Raw genomic sequence first — 23,233 nt, 5'->3', positions numbered from 1 at the left:
CCTCCAGGAGCTCTGTATGTTCACACCAAAAACGCTGTCGTTTCCCTGGCATCACCCGACAGCCAGCAACGCTTTCTGACTCGAAAGACTAACACATCCAAACCCCTCGTTGCAGAGGGAGCGACAGCGCCCGAGCGGGCTCTGAGCCACAGCTGGGGTGCAAGGCAGGCACCCCACAGCACCCACAGCACCCACGGCCCCGGGGACCGCGGGCAGCTGCCCCGAGCCCTCGCCTGGGGCGAGTCCTCGCGCTGGCTCCGCTGCCTGCAGCGGTGAAGGGGTGCGAGGGAGCGTTACCTGCACAGGGATTTGAGGGAGTCCTGGTCCAGGAAGCTGTGGTCCTTCTTCACAGCGCTGATGTCGAGAGGGAACAACGAGTCTGGGGAGGAAAGCGAGAGGAAAATCAGCAGCCGTTTCCGAGCCAGCCGCTCCATCAGGCACAGGGGCCAGCAGTGAGCGTGGGAGGAGGGAGGTGCTGCGAGGAGCAAGAGGAGGAGAGACGCCGAGGATGGAGAGCTGGGGAAGCGGGAGAGCAGCAGAGGGGAAAGGCGTGGGAGTCTCCTGGGCCGTGAGTACCAGTCGGAAGGAAAGGCTGGGGCATCGCGTTGCCACTGGGAGCTGCCACCCGTGACAGCCGTGGCGGCGGGAGGGGAACCTGCAGAGAGGGATGGTCCCACTGAGCTGGCCGGGAGGCAGCTCGCTGCAGGCAGGACTCGACCCGCGCTCCCGGCAGCGGCTCCTCCCAAGGGACCCCTTTTTGCCCACAGCTCCAGGAGGCAGCCAGCAAAGAGCAAGAGCAAGACGCAGACGGGGGCTGGCGCGGAGGGGCCGGGGATGCCCTGGTGCTGTGCGGTGAGCGCAAGCCAAGTGCAGAGGTGGGAGGGATGAGCCAGGCAGAGGAGAGGGGTGGAAATAAGGGCTGGGAGCGGGAGGGCTTGCGGCAGCCCAGATGCTGGGAGATCAGTGTCATGCGGCAGATACCCCTCGCATCGCCTCCTCCTCAGACTGCTTCCCCCACGCAGGACCAACAACCCAGTCACTGCGCCGCAGACCTCGGCGTGCCCGGGACAGTTAAAGCCCACTGGGGTGCTGGCCTGGCTTTAGCGCTCGGCGAGATGAGCTGATTCAGAAATAAACACCAGCCCTTCGCAGCGCTTTCACACACCCACGCAGGTACCCTGCGCAGCTCTGCTCCCAGCTGAGCACGTCTGGAGCCCGGGCTGCCCCTCCTCGGGGGTGCCGGCTGCACGCACTGCAGGGGGGATGAGGACTCCCTTCTCCCCTCGGCTTCTCCCCTCGGCACCTCATGGTGGTTTTTGGAGAGTAGCCACCTCCCTAACACTGCCCAGGAGACATCTTGGTGCCCCATAAAGCAATACATTACACATGCATTGATTGCTCATCCATGACTCCCTTCTCCCACTGATGCCCCAGGGTCAAGAAAGCCTTTCAGCTCCCCTGGGGAGAGCTAGGAGCTGCTGAGAGGTCTCCCAGGGGCAAGAAAGCTGTAGCAGTATGGTGGTACAGTAGACCTAGCATCTCGTTCAAGCCCCCCACACACCTCAAAGGCCATGGGTCAGGTCTCCACAGGCAGATACGCTCGCTGGCCTCAGGGCAGTAGCTGGAGGACCACCCAGAGGCAGTACCTGCCCAGGGCTTTGGGCAGTGCTCTTTCCAGGTAAGTTAGGTGAGGGCGGCGAGGTGCCCAAGGGCCTCCGTCCAGTTCCCTGCTCATCTCTGTGCACTCGGAGACAGCTCTGCTGGGACCAGCTACGTAGGACCTGGACCATTAACCACAAGTGTCTAAGCTCGGCTGTTAATGAAGCTATCGAGTGCAATTACCAAGGGGACTCTGAGTCCTGCCAGCTGGGGAGAAAAACAGAATGAAACACTCAGAGGATGTGGAAAGTTTTGCTCAGAGAGGCTGGAAAAAGGGTCAGCTTATTCATAGACTCCAGCACCCAGCACCCGCTCCTCGCCGCCCCGGGCTGTAAGCACTATTCGGGGCCGACACCTGGGGCTGGGTCTCACCTGCAGGAATCCAGCCAGTCCTTGCACGTGGCCGTGCTAGGAGCCGGCCCCCTAAAATAGAAACCAGAGGCAAACAGGCAGCCTGTAAAGCCATCACCCGGGGGGCAAGAGCGTGGCTCCCGCACACGTGTTGTGGGGGGCGGTGGAAGTGCCTGGCCGAACAATAGCCATCGCTGCAGCCCGCCGGAGACCAGGCTTCCCGCTATTGTCCCGGCCAGCCGGGGCCGGCTGCAGCCACCGCTCCTCGGACCGGCCCCCCCGGCAGGGACCAGCGGTCCCGCCACGGGTTTGAAGTAAACACAGCTGAGCCGGAGGCGAGACCCACCCCCTGCAGAGTCACCCTGCAAACCGCCCGCGGGTGCGTGGCAGAGGAGGTGCGAGCGGGTCCGTCGGGGGGTCTGCCCACCCGCTGCGCCCTGGGCGCTGTGTGGCACGGGGACCCGGTCTGCCCCGGGCACACTCAGAAGGCGCAGAGCTCGCTGCCAAATAGCATATCGGGGCAGGGCAGGGGCCTGCGGGACCCGTCCGCGGGGAGGCAGGGAACGCTCACTCGCCGCGGTACCTGCATTGGCTGCCCCCGCGCTCCCACCCACCGCAAACGCCCACTGAACTGCTAAGCAGCCGATGGCTCTCCAAAGCCCGCCTGCCCTTGGCCTGAGCAGCCGCCCCGGGGACTCCTCGCAGCCCTGCCTGAAGGGGAAAAGTTCAGGAATGCAGAAAAGTTAACGGCATGGCTGGCTCTCCAGGCCTCGGCCAAGTCCGAAGGCTTAAAGATTTAACACATGATCGTATAATTAGTAAGCGATCCTCTCCGTCCCCTCCTCTCCCCAGCGCTTTGTGAGCTCTCCTTGCAGCCACCCTTGGTATTTGGTTGAGATACAGGGTATGGGACCAGGTACAGGGCAGGGACTGGGATCAGCAGGAGGCGGCAGCTCTCACCTTCGTAAAGCTGGGCATACTGAGGGAATCCCGCCGCTCGCAGCCAGTCGCAAGCCTTCTTGGCTTCGGTTTCTGAAAGAGAGCAAAGAACCAGCCTGAGCATCCCGCCCAGCGGCAGCGACGCTCCCCGCAGCGGCAGCGTGTTCCCCCCAGCTCCCGCTGCCGGAGCGCTCCAGCAGCGCCCGAGCCCGTGTTTCATCTGCACAAAGCAGCGGAAATGATCGACTGCAAAAACGGGAACCGGGTTGCCCGGGGGTGCGCTGCTGGGCCACGATGCCCGTGCGCGGAGGGGGGTCTCTGCCCAAGGGAGCAGAAACTGCTCGGCTGCAGCCTCTCCGCTAGCACGAGGCAAAGAGGAGGAGGTAACACAGGAGCGATAGGGCCACAAGACACAGTTTTAACCTCCCAATGAAACATTTCGTTTCCAAACCCACCAAACCAAATACAATACTTTGCCAGGCAAGAGAGGAAGTTCTTTACTTTTAATAATTAGTTCAGAGCTCATCAAAGCTTAGGGCCGGTCACCTCATGGGTCGTTCGCAAACACCCCCCAGAAAAGCCTGCCGAAAAAACCTTTCCTTCTCCCTCCTCCTTCCCACCCCACCTCTTCTTTCAAGCGGGCGTTCATCCTGGCAGGCACCAAAACCCTGATGGTTTTCTACACCCCCCGCCCGGCCGGTTCCCATCCCTCACACACGGTTCAGCTATCGCCTGGATGAGCCCATCCAACGGCCAGCACTATTTTCTGGGAAATTTCTCAGATTTACAGAACTTGAGGGAAAAAGCCCAATGCTCAGGCAGCCAAAGCAAGCTGCTGCCTGTGTCGGCAGCCCGTCGGTCTGCTGAGATTTATAATTCTGCCAGTAACAAACATTTGACCTCAAGTGCAGAAAACACGACGGCAGTTTCAGGGTCTCGCCCATCCCTCTCGGAGACACCACCCAGCACAGACTGGACTGAGGCCGGATCCACCCAGAGCAGATTGCAGTGAAACACCCCAATTTCATCACCATCCACCAGCAGCCTCAGCCGAGAGCTCTGGCTGCATTTACCATTACAAAGCTACAGCAGGGGAAAAAAAAAAAAGCCCAAAACAAGCAGTTCAGTTAAGGATGGGACCAAGCCAAAACCCTGGACCCAAATATTTCAGAAGTTTTGGGAAGAAGGTTTGGAATAAGCATCTGCATCTGGGTCCAAACTGTGCAGCTGTCCTTAGCCGTGCTGTGACCCCAGCCAAAATCTGTGGCTGACCCCTCCTGCCCTCGACAGGGCTCAAACCCAGTAACCCCAGTGGAGACGTGGAGCCCAACGGGGTCAGCCCGGTCCCCGTGAATCACCGCACCCCTCCCGCGCACCCCGGCACCTCCGCAGGGGAAGGCACCCTGCGGCTGCCGCTGCCCAGCCGGGAGGGCACCAAGACTCGTGCTCCGTGTGAATGGTCTTTGGTCGTGACAGCTCCGGAGAGCCGATCCCTCCCGCATCCGCAGGGCGGGTGGGGTCCAAGGTCGGGCATCTCCCATAGCCCCCCAGCCAACGGACCTGCCAGACCCCCCTCCTGCTCTGCTCCTCCTTCACTCACAAGGGAGTCACTGGCCATGGGGCCACCACGGCCAGAGGCTGCAGCTCAGGTGCCCCCAGCAAGAACAGAAACTCCGATCTCCCAGCCCGCTACTGCCCCATGGCATCCTGACCCCCCCGCTGTCCCCAGGGAGGGATGGCTCTGGCGTCCCCCCCAGAGAGACAGCGGAGGGAAGGGCAGCCAGAGGCAGAGCCGCGTGCCGACTTACCCCTGACGGCGGAGGGGCTGAACCGGTAGAAGAGCATGGCCGGGGTGCCGGCACCGCTCAGCCGGCCGGGGGACGCGCGGGAGCTGTGTGACCCCCAGCGCGGCCGCGGCCGCCCGCGGGGCTGGGGAGCAGCCGGGGGCCAGGGCCGCAGCCCGCAGCAGGATGCTCCCGCGCAGGACTGAGCTCGGCCGCCCATCGCCCGTCGGAAACGAGGAGTCAGAGCACGACATTTCCTTCCCCTCCGCCGCCTCCTCCCGGCGCAGGGGCTGGCTGGGGGGGCAAGGGGGAGCGTACCTCTCCTTGCCCCATTTGGAGCCGGGTCCCAGGCTTTGCCCGCCGCAGCGCGTCCTGCATCCCCCCCGCAGGCCCCCACAGCGGGAGCAAGCCCACCGAGGGCGGGGGGGCTCTGCCCACCCCAGGCGGGAGCCCTCCCCACATCGAAGCACTGGCACAGAAAAGGTCTCCAAGCGTCCCTGTCCCGGACGGAGCTGGCGGCCAGCTTCCTCCTCCCGCCCGCCCTTCCCGCAGCCGTGCTTTCCCAGGGAAGTGCAGGAAAGGACGGGCAGGCGAACACTCCTGCCGAACACACGGGCGGGTGGTCGACCGCCCGCGGGGGGCACGGCAGCGGCCGCAGCACCAGGGCCGCGGCCGGACGCTGTGCACGGGGTCACCCATTGCAAGCCGTGTCCCCAGCCCTCCCCGCCACCTCCTCGGGAGCTTCACTGCCAGGGCAAGGTGACGGGGGACCCACACCCCGCACCGGGCAGCCGGCAGCGCAAGCGCCTGTCTGCAGCCTCTGCTGGAAACCCAGCCCGAGCCCCCGGGGACACTGCCTGGAGACCCTCCGCTGCCTCGAGCCGGGCAGAACCACGCTGGGCAGAGAAGCCACGAGCAGCAGCGATGGAGACGGGTTTCCAACAGGGCTGTGTCTCCAGAAGTGCGGATTCTCTGATGTCTAATAAAGGCTCATCACACACTACCCCCACCCCTCAGCAGGGCTGGGAAGAGGGTCTCGTTGCCTCCTCTGACCAGCAAATGATCTCATGAGCTTGTAGTAACTTAATATCTTTGCAATCTGTAGTTTAAATGTGATGGAAATGATCCCATTCGCTGGAAAAAGCTCCTGATGGTGTGCAACCCTTACGAGCCACCCGAGAATCCCCTCCAGGCAAAGCCTCTGCCCTTCTCCGGCAGCTGCTGGGGCTGGATGGTGCTTCCCAAGGAAAAGGCATCCACGGCCACTCTCCACATCTCTTGCACCCAACAAGGGGCACACGCTGTGGCCCAAGTGCCACTGGGGTCCATCAGAAACGCCCCAAGCGGGTCCGGCGGGGGCAGCTCCACCGGCTTGGCTGCTGCCAAGCGACCCGGGGATGGAGGCACTGCTGGCGGGCGTCTGCCCGGACAGACCGGGAACCCAGACCCTCCCAGCAAGCCAGGGCGAGGGGCGGAAAGCAAAAACCGAGAAAGAGAAGAGTCTCTCATTTTGCTACTGAAAGTGGAAGAAAAGGATGAAAATCAACATGAAAGTGGAAAAAAAGGACAAAATTCCCCTAATCTTCCTGCACAGTCACGGCACCGTGGCATTTCCCTGGACATAACCCACCGGCGGGGGAGCACCGAGACCCGCGCCGGGTCTGGGGTGGCTCCGACGGGAACGGCTGCTGGCCGCGGGGAGTTTGGAGCCTGACATCTCTCCCTCGAGTGCTTTTGGGGCTACAGCTCCCCCACCCTGACCTGGCACAGGCGTGGACGGGGAAAAGCCCGGGAGATGCAATAAAAGCCCTAACACGAGCGAGCTGGAACAGCGGAGGCCAATGTCATTACAGGCAGGAAAGCCACTTCCCAGAACTCCAGCTCTGCACTTTCGCTTTAAAAATCAAAAATAAAAACGAGAAGTCACACCCCAGGATCCCAGCTTCTCACAGCAAGTTTCCAAATCCCCCATAAAAAGTCCCGCACAGCCAATTAGTGTGTGAAAAGAAAACCACACCATAAAATTGCCCATACGTTACCTAATGGAAAGCCATGAAACCAGCTGCCCAGCAGATGCGGGCGGCAGCTCCGAGCCTCCGGCTGTCACACTCCAGCGCTAGCGGGGGGAACGCTCTTTTTTCTTTTCTTTTTGGTGTGTTTTCTTTCCCTCCTGCCTTAAAATAAACTGTTGCCTACAACAGTGACTATGCAGAAGCGGAGCTCAGCTTCCCTTCCCAGTCTGTAAACAGAAGTATTTGCCTACGTTTTACAGAAATGACAGAAAATCCTGACACATCTCCCAAACCAGGGGTATGCACCTTCACTGCTTGAAAAAGTGAGGAGCTGAAACAACAGTTTCCCATGGGAAATGCGTATCCTACTGCTGCTGAAGGTTCCGGGGCCGGGGCATTGCCATGTACGTGAAGTTCCAGGGGAATTAGCTCTGGCTGCGACGCCCAGCGCCGTGCTCACAGAAATCAGGGTCGCCTCTCTGAACTCAGCATCACCCAAACGCATCCGAGGGCCAATTCCGGGCCCCTCCGCACTGACTGAGGGCACCTCTCCCCTTCCAGCGTGCTTAGAAGAGGCGCTGGAGGAAGCCCCCGCGCCGCCTCCCACGCCCTGCCGGGGCCGCGCTCGCGGCGCTGGACTCGCAGCCGGGGCTCGCTGCCCACGCCGACCTGGGCTTTCGGAGCAGGAGAGACACGCCGAGTTTTACGCAGCCACGGGCATCCCCCACCCACACGCGGTGCGGCACTCGGCACCGATAAATACCAGTTATCCGTTTCCAGCCCGGCCAGCTCCCAGCACCATCCAGCAAACCGCAGAGATTTCAAAGCCGCCAGCACGGACAGGGCACGCAGATAGGAATGAGAAACGCAGTTGGACGCTCTCCCAGATGCAGCAGGTTTCCATAATTAACCTTCATGCAGTAAATAGGTCTCACAAGTTTTGGGAACTGCTCCTTGCTATGTCGCCAACAAGGAATTGTTCAAATGCCTCCACCACCTCCAGCCCCAAAACGCCCTGTCTGCTCCCAAGGGCATCGCTCCCCGGGGGACGCACCAGGCAGGGGGGTGATGGCACTGCGGTGGCACTGCCAGCCCCGGCTGGCACCCGAGCCCACCGCCGCCCTGTTCATGTCCCAGACAGCCGCTGCGTGGTGCAGATGAACACGAGGGAAATCGTGAGGGAAACCCTACACGAGGGTAAAAACGATCCTAGAGGTAGCACAGAAATTGCTGGCCAGCGTCTGCGTGGGTGTCAGTACCCGAGCACCGGCCGGTACAACCTGGGCCAGAAGCCCTCTGGCCACCCATGGGGCAGGGAGACCGAAGCCGTTGGGTTTCTGGATCACCTCCTGCACCACCCTCAAACGTCACCCCAAGCTCCTTCGCTCCCAGCTGCCCTCCAGCCGCCGGCCGGGTGCCCTCCCTTCCTTCCCCATCGCCCCTGGGCAGTACCTGGCTTCGGCAGATGCTCGCGGCCGTCCTGCCCAGCACCCTGCGCCCCGGACGGCAGCAGGGCTGGAAACCCCAGCTGGGCAGCAGCTCCTCGGGGAGGAGGGAAGGGCCCTGGGACGCCGGACAAATTGCTGCTCTATTGTCAAAGCAAAGTTTCCAGGCAACAAAAGAGGCTCCGCTCCGCGGGTGCCCCCAGCCCGGGGCAGAAGCGGCTCCATGCGGGGTGTGCACGGAGCCTGCCCCAGGCAGCACCCCAGCAGCCACCCCGGGGAGCGCTCCCCCCGCCTTATCTCTGCCCCGCTCGCATCTCGGCTCAGCTCCAGGGTGGCATGTAACCACGCTTATCAACTGGATGCGACAGCTTTGGTTTCCTCTCCTGCAAACGAGCCTAACAGTAGTCTCGAGTCTGTTTTTTTCTGTTCTAAAGGAAGTCAAAACGTGGCCCTTTGCACCCAAAGCAAGTATAACCTTGTGCTTTGCAGGGCAGAAACGCGACTGTAAGACCACGGCCATGAGGAAGCCCAGGGCAATGCCAGAGCTCGGCTCTGCACCTCGCCCAGCCAAAAAGCAGCTTCTCCCCTTGCAGGCTGGCACCTGGGACGGGAGCTGCATCCGATCTGCAGGGGAACACCACCACTTCCACAAACATCACTTTGAGCAATTTAAATCCACGTTTGCAGCCTTTGCTGTCTTTAATAAAGATTGCAAGATAGCACCGAAGTAGCCACATCAGCCCCAAACAAATGAGGCTCCGTCATAGCTTTGCAAAATGCAAACACGTTTGTTACCTTCTTTACTTTAAGAAGGGGAGAAAACTGCTTGTCTCCTTTCAGTATTCACTGCTCTGGGACAACAAAGCCTAACGTTCACCTCCAGAGAAGCCAATGTTCATCTTCTGCAGCAGCAAAGCATCTCTTCCTCTCTTGGGGTGTTATTTTAGACGCAACTGTTGAGCAACGGACATCCATGCTCCAGAGGCAGGAGGGAAGAAACCAGCCGGGCTGCGGGACACGCCGTCCGCTGGACGCGGCTGCAGGACGCGGTGGGGTGGCAGAGACAGACCGAGCCGGGGTCCCCCGGCACCGCCGTGACGGCTTCCCTTTGCAAGGCAGTGCTGCTCCTGCCTCTTGCTAAGCAAGCCAGAGGAATGAGGATGCGGCCAGTCCCCTGGAGCTGGTGGCTGCTCCTCTCCGCAGTTTTAGGTGACACGCAGCACGGCAGGCTGGGCAAAGGCAGGTCTGTGGGTAAGCCAGGTGAGGCATTCCCTGCGGGGTGTCCCATTATAGATGCCTGCTCCCCACAGGCACCTCCACTCCTTTGAGTCTTGTAGCACCTTTGGCCACCCCAGGACACCTCCTCCTGGCCCTCGGCTTCAGACTGCCCCTGGGAGCACGAGCGCTGCGGTAGTTCAGGGGTTAAACGTCCTGCGTTTGAGTGCTGCAGCTGCAGAGCAGATGTCTGGTGGGAACAAGGGGATGGAAAGGGCACCGATAGGAACAGAAACAAAGGGCCAGGAAGGTGAGGACCCTGATCCGTCCTCCTTGCCTCCCCCACCTGCATTTTTGCAGCTGCTCTGACCCCAGAGGAACAACAGACAGGGCAGGAACCCGTCCCCTCCTGCGCCCCGGCGAGCGCAGCAGCAAGCCCCCCTCGCGCGGGAGGAGGGAGCGCAGCAGGAACCTCGGTCTCCGTGTCTGAGGAAGGCAACGGCAAAGCAAGCTCAGGGGAGAGAGAGCCTCCGGCTCCAGCCCATCCTTGCACCACCCCGAGAAGGTCCGTCAGCGCCGGCACAGCCGACAGCTTGCCTCTGCCCGGATCCAGACTTGGGGTGAAAGGACACCATCTTCCCTTTGGCACCAGTTACGCTATTCCCTTCCTGGGTTTCAGGCTGGTATTCACTCTGCTGAGCTGCCTGTTTCTCTACCAATGCATGTCTGTGTGCACGGGACAGGGAGAAGCTTTCCAGCAAAAATAAGAGTTGGAAAGAAGGTGCTCGTGTGGCTGCAGCACCCAGCAGGAACAAGTGATGCTAGCGAGAGCGACCGCGCTGCAGCGGCGGGATCTGCCTGCAGGTCACTGCCCTTTACCGAGCGAAGAACACCGAGACATGCCAGTACAACCCCAAACTGCTGAAAGAAAAAGATGGCACCCAACTGCCTGGAATGAGAAGGTAGAGCTTTGCAGGTCCACCTGCGTTCCCCCTTCCACACACTCGTGCTCCAACAGCCCTGCGCCTGCAGCCAGCGAGCGACCGCTCACGGGAAAGGGCAGCCTGCCCTGTCCAAACACAATTACCGTGTTCGCAAGGAGCCTGGCGCTGCTTGCACAGCCTTCCCAAAGACTGACGGTTGTATCAGACACTGTGGTTTCTTCTCAAAAGGTACCTAAGCACATAACCATTTTCTGCAGCAGCCTGTGCACTACACCAAGAAGAGAGCAGGGTTGTGCCTCCTCCTATTTAAGGTTCCTAATGATCCAACCATTAATTTATTGAATATATGTTGTCATACATATATGCACTTCTACTGCTGAAGTGGCTGTGATGGCTGGGTGCTCCCATTTCTGCTATTGGAAACCCAGAAGAGAAGCAAGATGAAAACAGCTGCTCAGATGCTGAAGAAAATTAATCCATCTTGCCCATCCTGTATCCCACCCTTTCTAAAATTGCACTGTTGTTTTCCTGTTGATCATCCCACGGGCCTCACACGCACTTTGTTTGGACTGACGGACGCCGTCCCCCCGCGGGCAGCCAGCGGTGCCCGAGCTCCCCACCTGACCTCCCAGCTTTGCTAGCGCCGGGGCACGGCATCCGTCGGACGCCGCAGGTACTGGCCGAGGCCGCACCTCCCCGACGAGGAGGGATCGCATCATGCATTTCTGTACATTGACAACAGCAAGAGCCCATTTTTCCGCTGCTTGGAAGAGCATCGGACCCAACAAAGCGATGCACCCATAGCCTCCTCCCGCCTCCAGCACGCGCTGAGGTTAAAGTCCAGAGAGCTGCGTCCCGCTGCTGCTTTCGCCACAGCATTTACACCGCGTGCAGTGCGAGACCCAACACAAGCCATCACCGAAGGCCAAGGAAGGTCAAGGCAAAGCAAAATGACAATAGTTTGGCTAAAAAGCCAGAATCAGCAGCAGCTCTCGCCTTTGCAGAGCCCTCTCAACTCCATAATGCAGCATCTGCAGCTAACGCACATTTGCATCTCCAGTCAATGCAACCTGCTGCAGCTTCTCTCCTGCACTACCTGCCTAGGAGCTATCCTCAGCTCCTTCTACTTTTAAATCCAGGCATTGAAGAATAATCGCTTGCTTAATACATGAGGGAATTTCCCCCCACCTTTTATGCATTTATTTAGAAGAAACACCGGTGTGTGTTACCAGAGGAACTCCACGGAGCAGCATTCCCTTGTGGTCTTTCTGCAGCTTTTTCCATGCTGTACAGAATTATAAACCCATCCGGTTCCCAGCTGAGGAACGCAAAGGCTCCTGTGGCCTTCGGTGGGAGTTCTGCGACCCTCTGGGGACGGTGAGCCCAGAGCCAGAGCTGTCACACCCGGTCCGATGCTGCCCGAGCCGATGGCCAGGCACTGCCACAGCCCCAGTACAGAAATGCATCCTCACAGGAAGAAATCGGCACTAATTTCTGAGCAGAGGCACAAGGGATTGCTTTAGGGCTCTGTTCTTCCCTTTTTAAAGGCTGCAATACAAAAATAAGCCAGAATCAAGTATTTCTCCAGCTCTGTGCAATAATCTGCCTCCTCCTCCCGCCTCACCAATCCCCTGTTGCAGACTCTGAAGCGCGACTCCGCAGCCATCTCCCCTGCCGCCTGCCTGCAGCGCGCCCTGCACCAGCAGCCCACTGGCGTTTGCTTCGGTCAGGCTCTGTCCATCAACTGGTCCCTGCAGCATTGCTGCAGCGGGTCCGGGGGAGCTGTGAGCAAAGGCGCTCGGCACTTCTGCACAGACGCCCGCACATGCTAATAGCTAAACTTGTGAAAATCCCATCCCACGTCAGAAAGATCTCTGCAAAATTCAGGTTTTTAACACCACGAAGTCCTGCATGTGCAGGTGACCGCAATACCTGCAAACAGCGTGCTTGAGGTTCATTTACAGAACGGCCCCCCTGCCCTGCACCGCAGTCTCCTGCCCGACAGGGACACCTCCCTGCAGTCCTGCCGGAGAAAACTACAAATCAAGGCGTAAAACCAAAAAAACCCAAAAACTAGGTTTCAAAAAGCAGCCAAGTAACATCTCTCCTGCGAAGGCCGGTCTGAGTATGCTGGGGCAGGACTTTCACCCTGCCAAGGGCTCAGCAAGAAGCCACAGCCCCTTTTGCCATGCCCAGCGCCCGCGGCATGGCGCGGGCAGCGCTCGCAGCGCAGCTGCTGGCAGCTCCCTCCCGCCCCGCAGCTCGCCCCTCGCAGCCCTGAAGCCCTCTGTGCCCTCCTTTCCTCTCGCTTAAAACGGCTTCTAAGTGAACCAGCGTCGGCAGGCGATGCCACGTCCCGCGGCACGGCTGGCACCGGCACTGCCGCGCTCCCAGGGCCGGGAGCCGCTGCCTGGCGGGAGGCGGGGGTCAGGCTCTCGGAAAGGCATTTTGGCCTGGGCTCAGGAAACAACCGAAGGTTAGGAGGGGCTGGCACGCTGCGCAGCCACCGCGCCTTCACCAGCTTGGCTGACTCTCTGAGAAATAAGCCCAAATATTAAAAAGGCTGCAGCTCTATCACGCTTACTGCATCTTAAGCGCGGAGCAGAGGGGTTGAAAGAAAAGCCACGCGCAATGCGACTGAACCCGCCTGTACTTTGTCGTATCCATTTCCCCCCTCCTTCCTATCACGCGCAGCCGCACCCTCAGCACTAGTGCCTTACTCCGTCAGGGGCTCAGGGCTCGCCAGGCACCTAACCGCGGCCCCTCTCCCAGGGGCACGCTCCCGTCAGGGCAGAAGCTACAGATCGTTTCAAGGAAAAAAAAAAGATAACGGAAAATCTGGTCTGTTTTTCAAGAAAAGGAAAAAAAAAAAAAGCTTAACAACAAAAAAAATTACACCTCCTAACTCTTCCCTCACCCAAAGCCAAAGCAAACTGACTCGCTGCAAAGGGAACACTGTTTTCAAGAAATCTCTGACAAGACAAAAGGTCATTTTACAGACTTTCCCACCTCCCCCCGAAAGTGTGTTTGCTGGCTGAAACCCCCCAATACAAATACAAAGCTGGGACACGAGCAGACTCACCATGGCAGAAGCTGTTAATCCTGGCTTTGTTCATTGGAAACCGTGGATTAAATGCAGAAAAAAATACCAGCATGACCACTGGCCTCCTTGATGCCCCACCTCAGCCACCCCAGCACCATCCACTGCGGGCAAGAGGACTCCCCGCCAAAGACCTTCCCGCAGGCAGTCAGCTGGAGATCTCCGATTTTTCCATGCAGGCCAACTGTACCGAGCTAATAAAATCTGCCCTCGTTGACCCAGCCATCTAATTTCTCGTTAGAGGCAAACAGGACATCCCCGGCCGCGCCAAGGGCTGAACTGCTCAAAGAGCGGGGGTGGGAGCAGGCGGGGAGCGCGCGAGAAAGCCGGAGCGAGAGCGCACATGCACGCAGGCACGCCGCTTAACTGTTTCCAGCTCTCCGTAAGCCCGGCCCGAGCGGCGGGACGGGCTCGCTTCCCCCGAGCAGCCGCTCCCGCGGCCGGGGGCGTTGCCGTCCCCTGCAGCGAGCGGGGACGAGGCACCCCGGAGCAGGGACACCGAGGTGGCCTGTCCTGGCACGGGACGCCCGTTCCAGCCAGGTGGGTTGCAGCTTTCAATTGCAACTGGAAAAATTAGGTACCGAGATGCTCAAGTGTGAACCTTCCCGCTGGGCTGCGTTTTGCTGGCCCCAGGCTCTGGCAGCGGGACCGACCGGGGGCGCGCGGCACTGCCCCGCAGTGAGCCGGGAGGGAGGAGAGCGACGGAGACCACCAGAACCCCCTTTCCCACCCCAACAGCCGTTGACTAGTCAAACTGCAGACCTCAAACCTCAGCTGAGGGGCTTCCCCTGTTGGCTCTTCGCAGCCCGCCCGCAGCAGGCAGGGCAGCGCCTGTGAACGCAGCCCTTCCCGTGCGCAGCAGGAGGGGGGCTGGGAAAACCGAAAGCAAAGATTGACCCGTCAGAGATTTCCCAGTCCCTCGAGATACCAAAGAGGACTAAAAGCTTTGGAAAAAGATGGCTCAGGGACAAGACCAAGCACCTGCTATCCAAGATACATAGACTTAATTGCTTAATTTTCTACAGATTCGTGGTCTGCATTCAAGCCACCGGTGCCTCACCTGCCTGGGAGGGCTCCTTCCCTCCACGCAGGCAGGACTCGCCTCACCTTTTCAGGCAGACTGAACCTGAGGGAAACGGCACGGTCCAAGTGAGAAGCTCTGGCTGACATGGACTTAGCCTCCGTAATGAAGCACACTCTCTGCAACCGCACTCCCCCAAGGCGGTGCTTTTGGCATAGCTTACAGAATGAGCTGTGAGATCCCCTCGGCTGAGCAGGAGCTGGCAGGGGAGATCCTAGGTCCAGAGTGCAGGAGGGGACAGCTGGGAGGAGCAGGCTGGTAGATACATCTGTGGGCAAACCTCGGAGAGGAGCGGGATGGAAACACCCGCACACGTGACAGCAAGGGTGTCCGGCTGACAACAGCGATCGCCTTGCAGATGGGCAGGCGTCTCAGCGGCCATCCAAGCTACCAGCAACCACGTGCAAAATTTCCGCCAACACGGGAGGAGTCAAAAGCTGCTTCCAAATGTGATCTCACGGCCCAGCGATGCAGGGAAGTACCGGGCCTCAGAGACAGCCGTGCCGCTGCCCTTCAGCGCGTTGCAACGGAGGGTGCCTTGGCTGCTGCCCGGTCCAGCACTCCTCTAAAGCCGCTCAGGGATCCCACAAAGCTATTTTGACATAGCAGGTTAATGAAATCCCTGAACCGAGAGGTCTTGATCCTCTTGGGGCTGAAAGCAAGCACTTCCCTTGCTAAAACCAAGCCAGCAGTGGACTTAGCCAACAGATAACAAATCATAACCGTATTTTAGCATGAAAAAGGCCTTTTTGTCGGCAAAGACACCAAACCCAGCTGACGCTGCAGGTGCACGCTGGGGATGCCGGACGGTGCTGACCGAGGTTGGCTCGCCGCAGGGACAGACGCCACGGCCACCCACACTCACGCCGGCAGTGGGACCAGGTCCCAGCCAGGGCGAGGTGTGCGGGGAGGCACCCGCGGGTGCCACACACACCCCCTGCCCGCTGCAACGCCCTCCCCCTCGACAAGGGGATTTCGGTCCAGTTCTCCCCAGGAGAAGGCTCTTCCACCTCTATCCCTGGCCGGACCTTCCGGTCATTAACGCTACCGTGGCGCCACAGAAGGAAACCAGACCGTAATTTCCAGCTGCAGCAAAAGAGCAGCAGCTGCCTCCCGGGTCTCCAGTCAGCCAACATCTGTAGGTGGGAGAGAAGGGAGGAGAGAGCCTTTGCTGGCTCCAAAGCGATGGGAGAGGCAGCCAGGCGTCCCCTCGTCCGGAACAAACTGAAACGCTGCCCAGGAGAGGAGGCTGAGCGGGTCCCTGAACCAACAGCTCCTTCTGGGGCAGGGAGGAGGTCCCAGTGCCGCTGTCCCCTTCACCCGCGGGAGAAAGGGGGAGCTGGCACAGCCCATCCAAGGGGCTCCCTGCGTGTCCTGGGGAGCTGCCGCCCGGAGAAGCGAGGGAAGGGGGCCCCAGCGCCGGGAGAATACCTGGCACGGGGACCTGCGGGTTGGCTTGTTAGTTCACGCTTCTCCTTGTCTAGTTGGTCTTCTCCTGGTCTCTCTGAAGTCTGGCTGTAGGGTGACCGAAGGAGGGCTGACGTGTTTAGCAGACATATCCTGATGCAGCTGATAACAAGCTGTACTGATTCAAGGCAAACTCTCCACTAGGTCACACCGTGGGCTTCAACACCAGATTATTTCTTTCTTGCCTTCTTTCTGATTCCCGGTGGGAAACACGATAGGTCCCTCATCCCCAGTCAAGGGATGCAGCATTGCAAAACATCCCACCCACCCCTCTGCTTGCTCCCTGGTAGGTAAGACAGAAGAGGCCAGCAGGACACCAACCCAAGGACCACTGTGGTGCTTCTGCCTTCTCCAAAGTTCTCCTCCAAACCCAGGACCCTCCAGACCGCACTGTCTAGACAGGTTGCGACGGCGATGAAAGCACAGCTAACGAGCCCCTAATCATCACAAAAAGGTGGAGGTCAGAGTGAAACCTTAGGACAAGGGTGGAACCAGATGGCACGGACCTGAGGTTTATGGAGGTCACCTCAGCCAAACAGGAGTCCACGACTCTTTCTTTCCCCTCTCCCCCCACTGGACAGAGATGGTGTTGGGGCTGGAGTCGAAGCTCAAGGCTTCCTTTTCTTTATGAAGCTAACAGGAGCTGCTGGAGAGAGCAGGCCAACGGACTTTTTGAGAAGTAGTTTTAAAGGATGTCACAGTTTTGCAAAGAGACAAAGGAACATTTCAAAAAAATACAGAAGTCTCCTTGCCAGGAATGTGGGGAATGTCAGGGAATATTACAAAACAGGATGCAAAAGCTGGCCTCAAGCGATGTTATAGACTCATATGCTGGCCTGACAGTCAAGATGCTGAATCCCGATGGAAGACGAAGCATGGGAATGGCAGACTCGGCTGACCTGGCTTGGTCCCATCTGTCTGTCTCCCACCAGAGGAGCCAGCACAGCCACCTCTGCCCGCCAGCCCTGCGCCCCTTGCCTCAGACATGCCTTCTCACAGCCCCGACACAGCCAGAAACGTGGCCCTTTACGTATAACACGGCATTTCCCGAGGAGCTGAAGCAAGCAAAGCCTGTGGGACACGGCCGAAGAGCCTGTTCATGTTACGGCAGAGGGAGGATCTGAGGATGCACGGAGGGAACTGGACTGGTCCGTAGCCGAAGGATAGTCCTGAACCCCGGACCTTTGCTGTAAGCAATAGGAAAGGCTTCTCAGAGATGGTTAAAATGACCCTCTTCTTCAGTTTCGTTAATTAACCAAGTACTTCCCGGCCTTCCAGGGGATTCACAGGCACATGAGCTCACACCCCCTTCCTTGCACAGCTATTCCGGCTCACGGGAAGTTATGATGCCGAACGCATTGGAGTCAGCGCTGTGGCTGCAGACAGCAAGGTCAGAACCAGAGGAAGACCTCCCCAGGGTCAGGCCAAGGAGAAGCCCGTGGGTCAGAAGACAGCAGGAAGCCCTAATTCAACACAGCAACCGTTTGCAGTAGCAGCATTAGAAAACAGAGGCCAGTTACTGGCAAAGCAGCGCCTTTTGGCAGGAATGGGCATGTTTTTTCCAGCTTCCCCTCCATGTGAAAGCCCCTGCGTAAAAGATTTGTCACAGCAAGACCTACTCGGGGTTTTCTTGCCCGGCTGAGTATCGCCCCGACAGCACAATGGTCTCGCTTGTGCTCGCAGCCGGACGCAGCGAGGAGGAGTCTGCTGCTAACGGGAGACAAATTCCCCCCGACGACGGGCCTACGCACAGGGCTGATGAAGGCTCCAGCCCGCGTCCGATGCTTTCTAGGGGTTATACTAGGAAAACTTTGCCCTAAAGACAATGATACTGGAACATCCACCGGCGATGACACATGGAGGAAACTCCCCAACACCACCCCTGCCGCAGTGGCCACGCGCACCGCGCAGGGCGGGGAAGGCCCGCTCTCCCCATCGTCTTGGGGCAGGAGGAGCAAAGCGAAGGCTCTCGCGGAGCTCGCCCAGGTCTCCTTGGCTTGTGGGAAACCAGCCAGGAAGAGCCTCCGCAGGGCTCGGAGCCCGTACCACCGCGTGTTGCAGGGACCTCGGCAGCATCGTCCCCCCTCCCCGCACCCCAGGGGGCTGCCCACCCTCGGAGCCCCTGGGGCTCAGTCCCACTCGTAGGTGCTTTGCACGGCAGTATTTTACACGTGTAAACTTCCCCAGCAGTCATCTTTGCATCTTTCAGAACAACACTTTAAAATGTTTATATCTTCTCAAGCAAGCGCTACTGCTCAGTCTCACTAGCGTGTGGCACTTCTCCTGTTGACGTTTCTGAGGAAACCTTTGCCTCAGAAAACTTCTACCTTAGAGCTGCAGGCTAACGTCATTTGTGGTAAATCAATCAGCTCACATCCTTCTAAAACTCATCCATGTCTATTTTTATGAGTTGCTAATTTTTGACTCATGCATGTTTTCTGAAGGGACTCAAAGCCCTTAATTGTGAACTCGGCATTTACAAGTGGTTAGAAAATCAAGTGCTGAGCTGCTTTGAAATGGCAGGCTGTGAAAGCCTCCGTTCCCGTCCTTCTGCAAAGGGCTGGCCGGGCACGCCTGCAGTCCTGGCCAGGCTCAGCATCTTCAGGAGGTGAGCAGCACCAGCCACCGCGGCCGCTCGCTACCCAGCCCCGTCTGAGACAGTCTGTAGCTTGCTTTTGTCCGAAAAAATGCAAGTTGCAGTGCCTGGATGCATGGCTGCTCGCCCAATGCTCGGCTGAGCGAGTTACAGCCGCGTGCACAGGGACGGGCAGGCTCCCACACCCCCCCGCAGGCGGGCTGGAAGGCGCGGACGCGCCCACGCAGACGGCGACGCTGACCCGCGACCGCCGCACTGGAGGACTCGCTGCTCTTGCCTGCCCGCTGCTCACCGAGCGTTTCGTTCCCACCTGCCAACAACCCGCCTGCAGAACTGCGGAGGGTCACGAGGTGCCTCCTCGTGATCACCAAGCTGGGCCGGAGGAGCTGATCTTTGCTCTCCCCGGCTTTCCAGAGCGTTCCCAGAGAGAGCTGTGGGATACAGCATCTCATCCCACTTCCACTGCAAAACTCACCTGTGTCCACCCCCACGCCGGGACCTGCGGGCTGGCACTGGAGAGGGATGCACAGGACTGCTCGGCGCGGGTGGACGGGGCTTCCTCTGCAGCCCCCGCCTGCGGTCCTGGAGCAGCACTCGCCTGGAGCTGAGCAGAACCCTTCTCTGTCCTTTCATCTTCCCCCACACAGCCTACAACTGTTCCCCTCTCACTTTTTTTGCCCTGAGGAAGGTCTAACGCACACCAAACACTGGTCCAGGCTGTCCGTCAAACAGCCCTGCTGAAAGGTGGGGATGCTCAGGTCTCAGTGCAGCCACCAGCCCACCCTGCCGGAGGACGCCATCCCAAAGCAAGAGGGTAGGACCAGCACATGGTCTCCTGCCCTGACACAACCTTAACTGCCGATTTACTCCACCAGCATCATCAGTCAGGTTGAGCTGAAATTACCTGTGCTCATTTTCCCTTATTTGCTCTCCTTCTCTCCAAGCCCTGCCTGCTGTTACTGTTTTCCCCTCCGGACAAGGAGCCGTTACTGGATAAATTACACACGCCAACGGGCTGGGCCAGAGAGATAACAAGGCAGTAACTAGGAGGCATTGGCAGCCGCCTCGCAGCAGGCAGGACATCCCCCACCGGCTGCCCGCAGCTCCACACCACGGCAGGTCCCTGGTACCGACCCACCGCCCCCGCCAGGCAGGGCAGCGGCTGCAGCGGCCGTGCAGGCAGGAGCTCGCGGGCAGCCCCTGGTTCCTCCTGCCCGCGGCCCGCAGAGCCCCCGGGCAAAGCTGGCGATGGGCGAAGGGCAGCAGCTCGCGTTAGAGAACGGGGCAAGCACTGTCAAAGCCGCTGGCGCACCATTCGATACCCTGATGGGCCTGGCCAAGAAAGGAGAGTGCCTCGATAATCCGCAAAACACAGACTTACGCAATGTCGAGTTATATTTATCCGTGCTATCTCCATGCTGCCAGGAGCCACTTACAAGCGCAGCTCCTGTTCAAGGAGTGGCACGTACCACCAGAGAGCAGGTAACTTCCCCAGGTGAAGCTGTTGGGCAGGCGAGCGGCTCTGCCAACGCAGCCAGAGAGAAGCCCAAGGACACCCGAGATCTCCATGTTCACTGGCAATACGGAGACTGGGATCCGAGAGGCTTCAGGTCCCATGCGGCAGGACCCCATCCCGACCCAGAGCAGGCAGTCGGGGAGGGCTGCCCCTGCCGAGGCAGATGTTCTTAATCCACCATGTTTTCCTCCTCGCTATGGAGACCAAAGATAAAATGTCAGTCAACCTTACCAAAGACTGATCATTGAGACTTCTGACCTCATTATCCTCTGCCTTCTCTGACGGCTGTGGCCAAAGCAATAGAGGCGCGAGACATGGGCTCCTTTCGCAGGACCCTGCCTGGGGACCTCAGTCCACCACCTCAAAACGAGAGCTGCCAGCCCAAAGCACAGCTCGGACAGAGGAGGGAAGAAGGGGCAGAGGCAGGGGCTGCCATCGCAGAGTGAAGGGCTCGCTCAGGGCTTGCTTCGCTGAGAAGGGGGCAGGAAGGAAAAACATCAAACCACGGAGCTCTGCCAAGTGCTTGGCGCTGCTTCCGGCAGCAGTTTTGCAGAACTTAATTAATGAGCAAACATCTGTGGCTTCACATCCCGTAAAGAACATTCACAAAAACACGCTCCATTCATGCAAAAAAAAAAAAAAATTAATTAAAAAAATCACTGCTTCTTAAGCAGGTGGGAAAGCTGTGGAGACAAGAGCGGGAGCGGCAGGCACCGCCGGCGCGGGCTGCAGCGGCAGGGGTTCGGCTCTGCCCCAGCCCCGGGCACAGCGTGACCCCCGCCGCGGCTTCCTGCGCAGCCCAGCGCTGGAGGAAGAGGTCTGGGGCACACCCAGCTCTCTCAGAACGGGCTCTACCGACAGAGAAAGGCAAGGCACTGAAAATTTGCCTTCTGCCAAGCCCCAGCCTGCCTCCACCTCCCTGCTGCCCAGAATCCCTCAGCCACTCGCCGCCTGCTCGAGTTGCGGGCTACGTACCGCTTTCTTGCAAGTCCAAGGTCGTGGCTAACAGCACCCGTGTGCCCAGGGATTGGGGCGTGAGGCACAAAAGCTTCTGCTCACCAGCAAGCTCTGACTTTCCTCTTTCTTGACCACTTCTTCAATCCCACACTACCTGTCCATCCCACCACAGGGATCTCTCCCAGGTCTGGGGACCAACAGGGAGGACAGGACTCCCTCACCCACCTCTTTCAACCTGCACGCCAGAGCAGGAGCGTGCTTTCCACCAGGCACGAACACGTCCTCACCCAAGCCCTTCAGCTGCAAGAGGACCCCCCCAGTAACTTCCCAGCTTCATCTCCGTGTCACTCATGGTGGTGAGGCACCCAGAGGAGAGCAGCGGAGGAGCAGAGGACCGCGCAGACCTGTGGCCGAGAGCAGGCAGCCGGGGAGGAGCGCCAGACCGGGACCCGCAGCCCTTCTTCCCCACAAGCTCTCCCAGGGGCCCGGCAGCCCGCAGAGAAACCAGGCGGCACGGGCAGGCTCCTCAGCCGCCCGGCACACGTGCCACCGCGCCACCCCGCAACCAGGGAGCCTGAGCCGGGACGGAGGAGGCGGCACACGCCTCTCCTGGCCGGCGTCCTGGCCCTGGGGACCACATCTCACATCTTCTCTGAGAAGCAGAACTAAAAGCGTACTTTAGAGAATTAATAAAGCCAACAGAGCAGGTTTGTTTTCACGATGGGGGTCTTGGAGGACAGCAAACGTCGCGGCCATGCCAGCAGGGCTGCCTCCCTCCTCCAGCACCCACACCTGTGCTGCAAAGCGGAATTTCCAGCTTTTCACCAACAAAACAGATTCCACCCACCACCCGTCTTAGCAGGCAGTAACGAGAAGTACAACCAGCCTCCTGTTTCACCGATAAACACATTTGTCATATTTGTAGCAGCTATGCAAGAAGCAGATCACTGTTTTCTTCAGACACGTTCCCTATTTAACCATCCTATGAGAAAATCGACGCATACTTTCTTGCTTCTGGATCAAACGTTTAAAACCAGAGCTAACAGTCAGCTGGCATTTCTCCAGTTACCGAAGAGAGGCAGTTTTGGTGTCTCTCTGTAGCCTGCACGGCTACAAATCTGACTGAGAGCCACCTGCAGGTTTTTTAGCCAGAGAAACTTAACAGATGCAAAACGCAAGGGGCAAGGAGGCCGGGGCACAAACGCGGCCAAAGCCGAGTCCTTGTGACTCTGGCACAGGGAAGGTTGTGGCGTTACTCGTACTCGTACATCACCAGGTGAAGCGGTTCTGCTGGATGACCAGGACACGCCGAGCAGACCCGGCGCAGCACGCGCTTCTGAAGGGCCTTGGGCCGCCGGCTCCTTTGGGGCAGCTCACTCGGACGGAGGGCTCGAGGGCTTCCCAGCAAACACAGCCTCAGCTCTCCGACTCCCAGGGGTAACAAAACATCTTTAAACAAAACCAATTCAATTCTTTCCAATGCTTTCCATGTCACGTTTGATGGAAATGCCCTGCACCAGTGCAAGGAACGCCCATGGGTGCCGACACGAGCCCCGGCCAGGCTCTCCACCCAACACACCGCAGCCCCAGCCGGAGGGCTGTGCCTCGGCAGCACCCGCCGCGGCAGGCACCCGAGGGTGCGTCTCCAAACCCGCTCTCTCTGCAGTACCTACGAAAGATTTAAAAATTACGCAGCTTCTTTTGTGCTGGGAATAATCCTCACCACACCGACCAGCACCACCCTACTTTATTTACCCTCTCTTCCCCTGGTTCCTTCCTCTTTTGGCGATCTGGATGTCAACCATTAGACCAGCGGCTATCGTTGTACATGGCCCAGCACGAGACGATCCCCGTTTGCAACCGAAATTTGAAAGAGCGGTGCTGATACCAGTGTCGTATTTTGTAGCTGCTCTCTGTGCTGCGTCTCGTCTCCATTTCAACAGCGGGCATCTGGTCACGGGCCCACGGTCTGCATCCCATTCAAACATACGGGATCCCACGAGCAAATATCAGCAAGGTGGATACTTGGAGCATTTTGGCTTGGGGCGTGTTCAAGCAGGAGTAGCACCAACCGTCTCCTCCAGACAGAGTCTTGTTGGAAGAGCGGTCACATACTGGAATATCTGCGCATGCCTTGCTGGAGCAGCGGCCACCCGAGCCAGCACCC

General features: G+C 59.1%; 1 protein-coding gene across 5 annotated transcripts in view; it reads right to left on the bottom strand.

The window, feature by feature from the left end:
* Nucleotides 1-23,233, bottom strand: part of STARD8 (StAR related lipid transfer domain containing 8) — an 83,516-nt gene that overhangs the window by 12,500 nt on the left and 47,783 nt on the right. For 3 of the 5 annotated variants that reach the window (XM_075161880.1, XM_075161881.1, XM_075161879.1), the window contains 2 exons: nt 2,971-3,042; nt 298-379 (listed from right to left, as the gene is read on the bottom strand). In XM_075161880.1, coding sequence (XP_075017981.1) covers nt 298-379; nt 2,971-3,042 — 154 coding nt within the window. Of the gene's footprint in view, nt 1-297; nt 380-2,970; nt 3,043-8,197; nt 8,314-13,431; nt 13,713-23,233 lie in introns of those variants that run through there. The other 2 variants (XM_075161882.1, XM_075161883.1) reach the window with 2 other exon arrangements.

This window comes from Calonectris borealis, chromosome 13, assembly GCF_964195595.1.
Source record: "Calonectris borealis chromosome 13, bCalBor7.hap1.2, whole genome shotgun sequence".
Taxonomy (NCBI): Eukaryota; Metazoa; Chordata; class Aves; order Procellariiformes; family Procellariidae; genus Calonectris; species Calonectris borealis.
The sequence above is the reverse complement of the archived record's forward strand: the minus strand, read 5'-3'. Positions and strand labels throughout refer to the sequence as shown.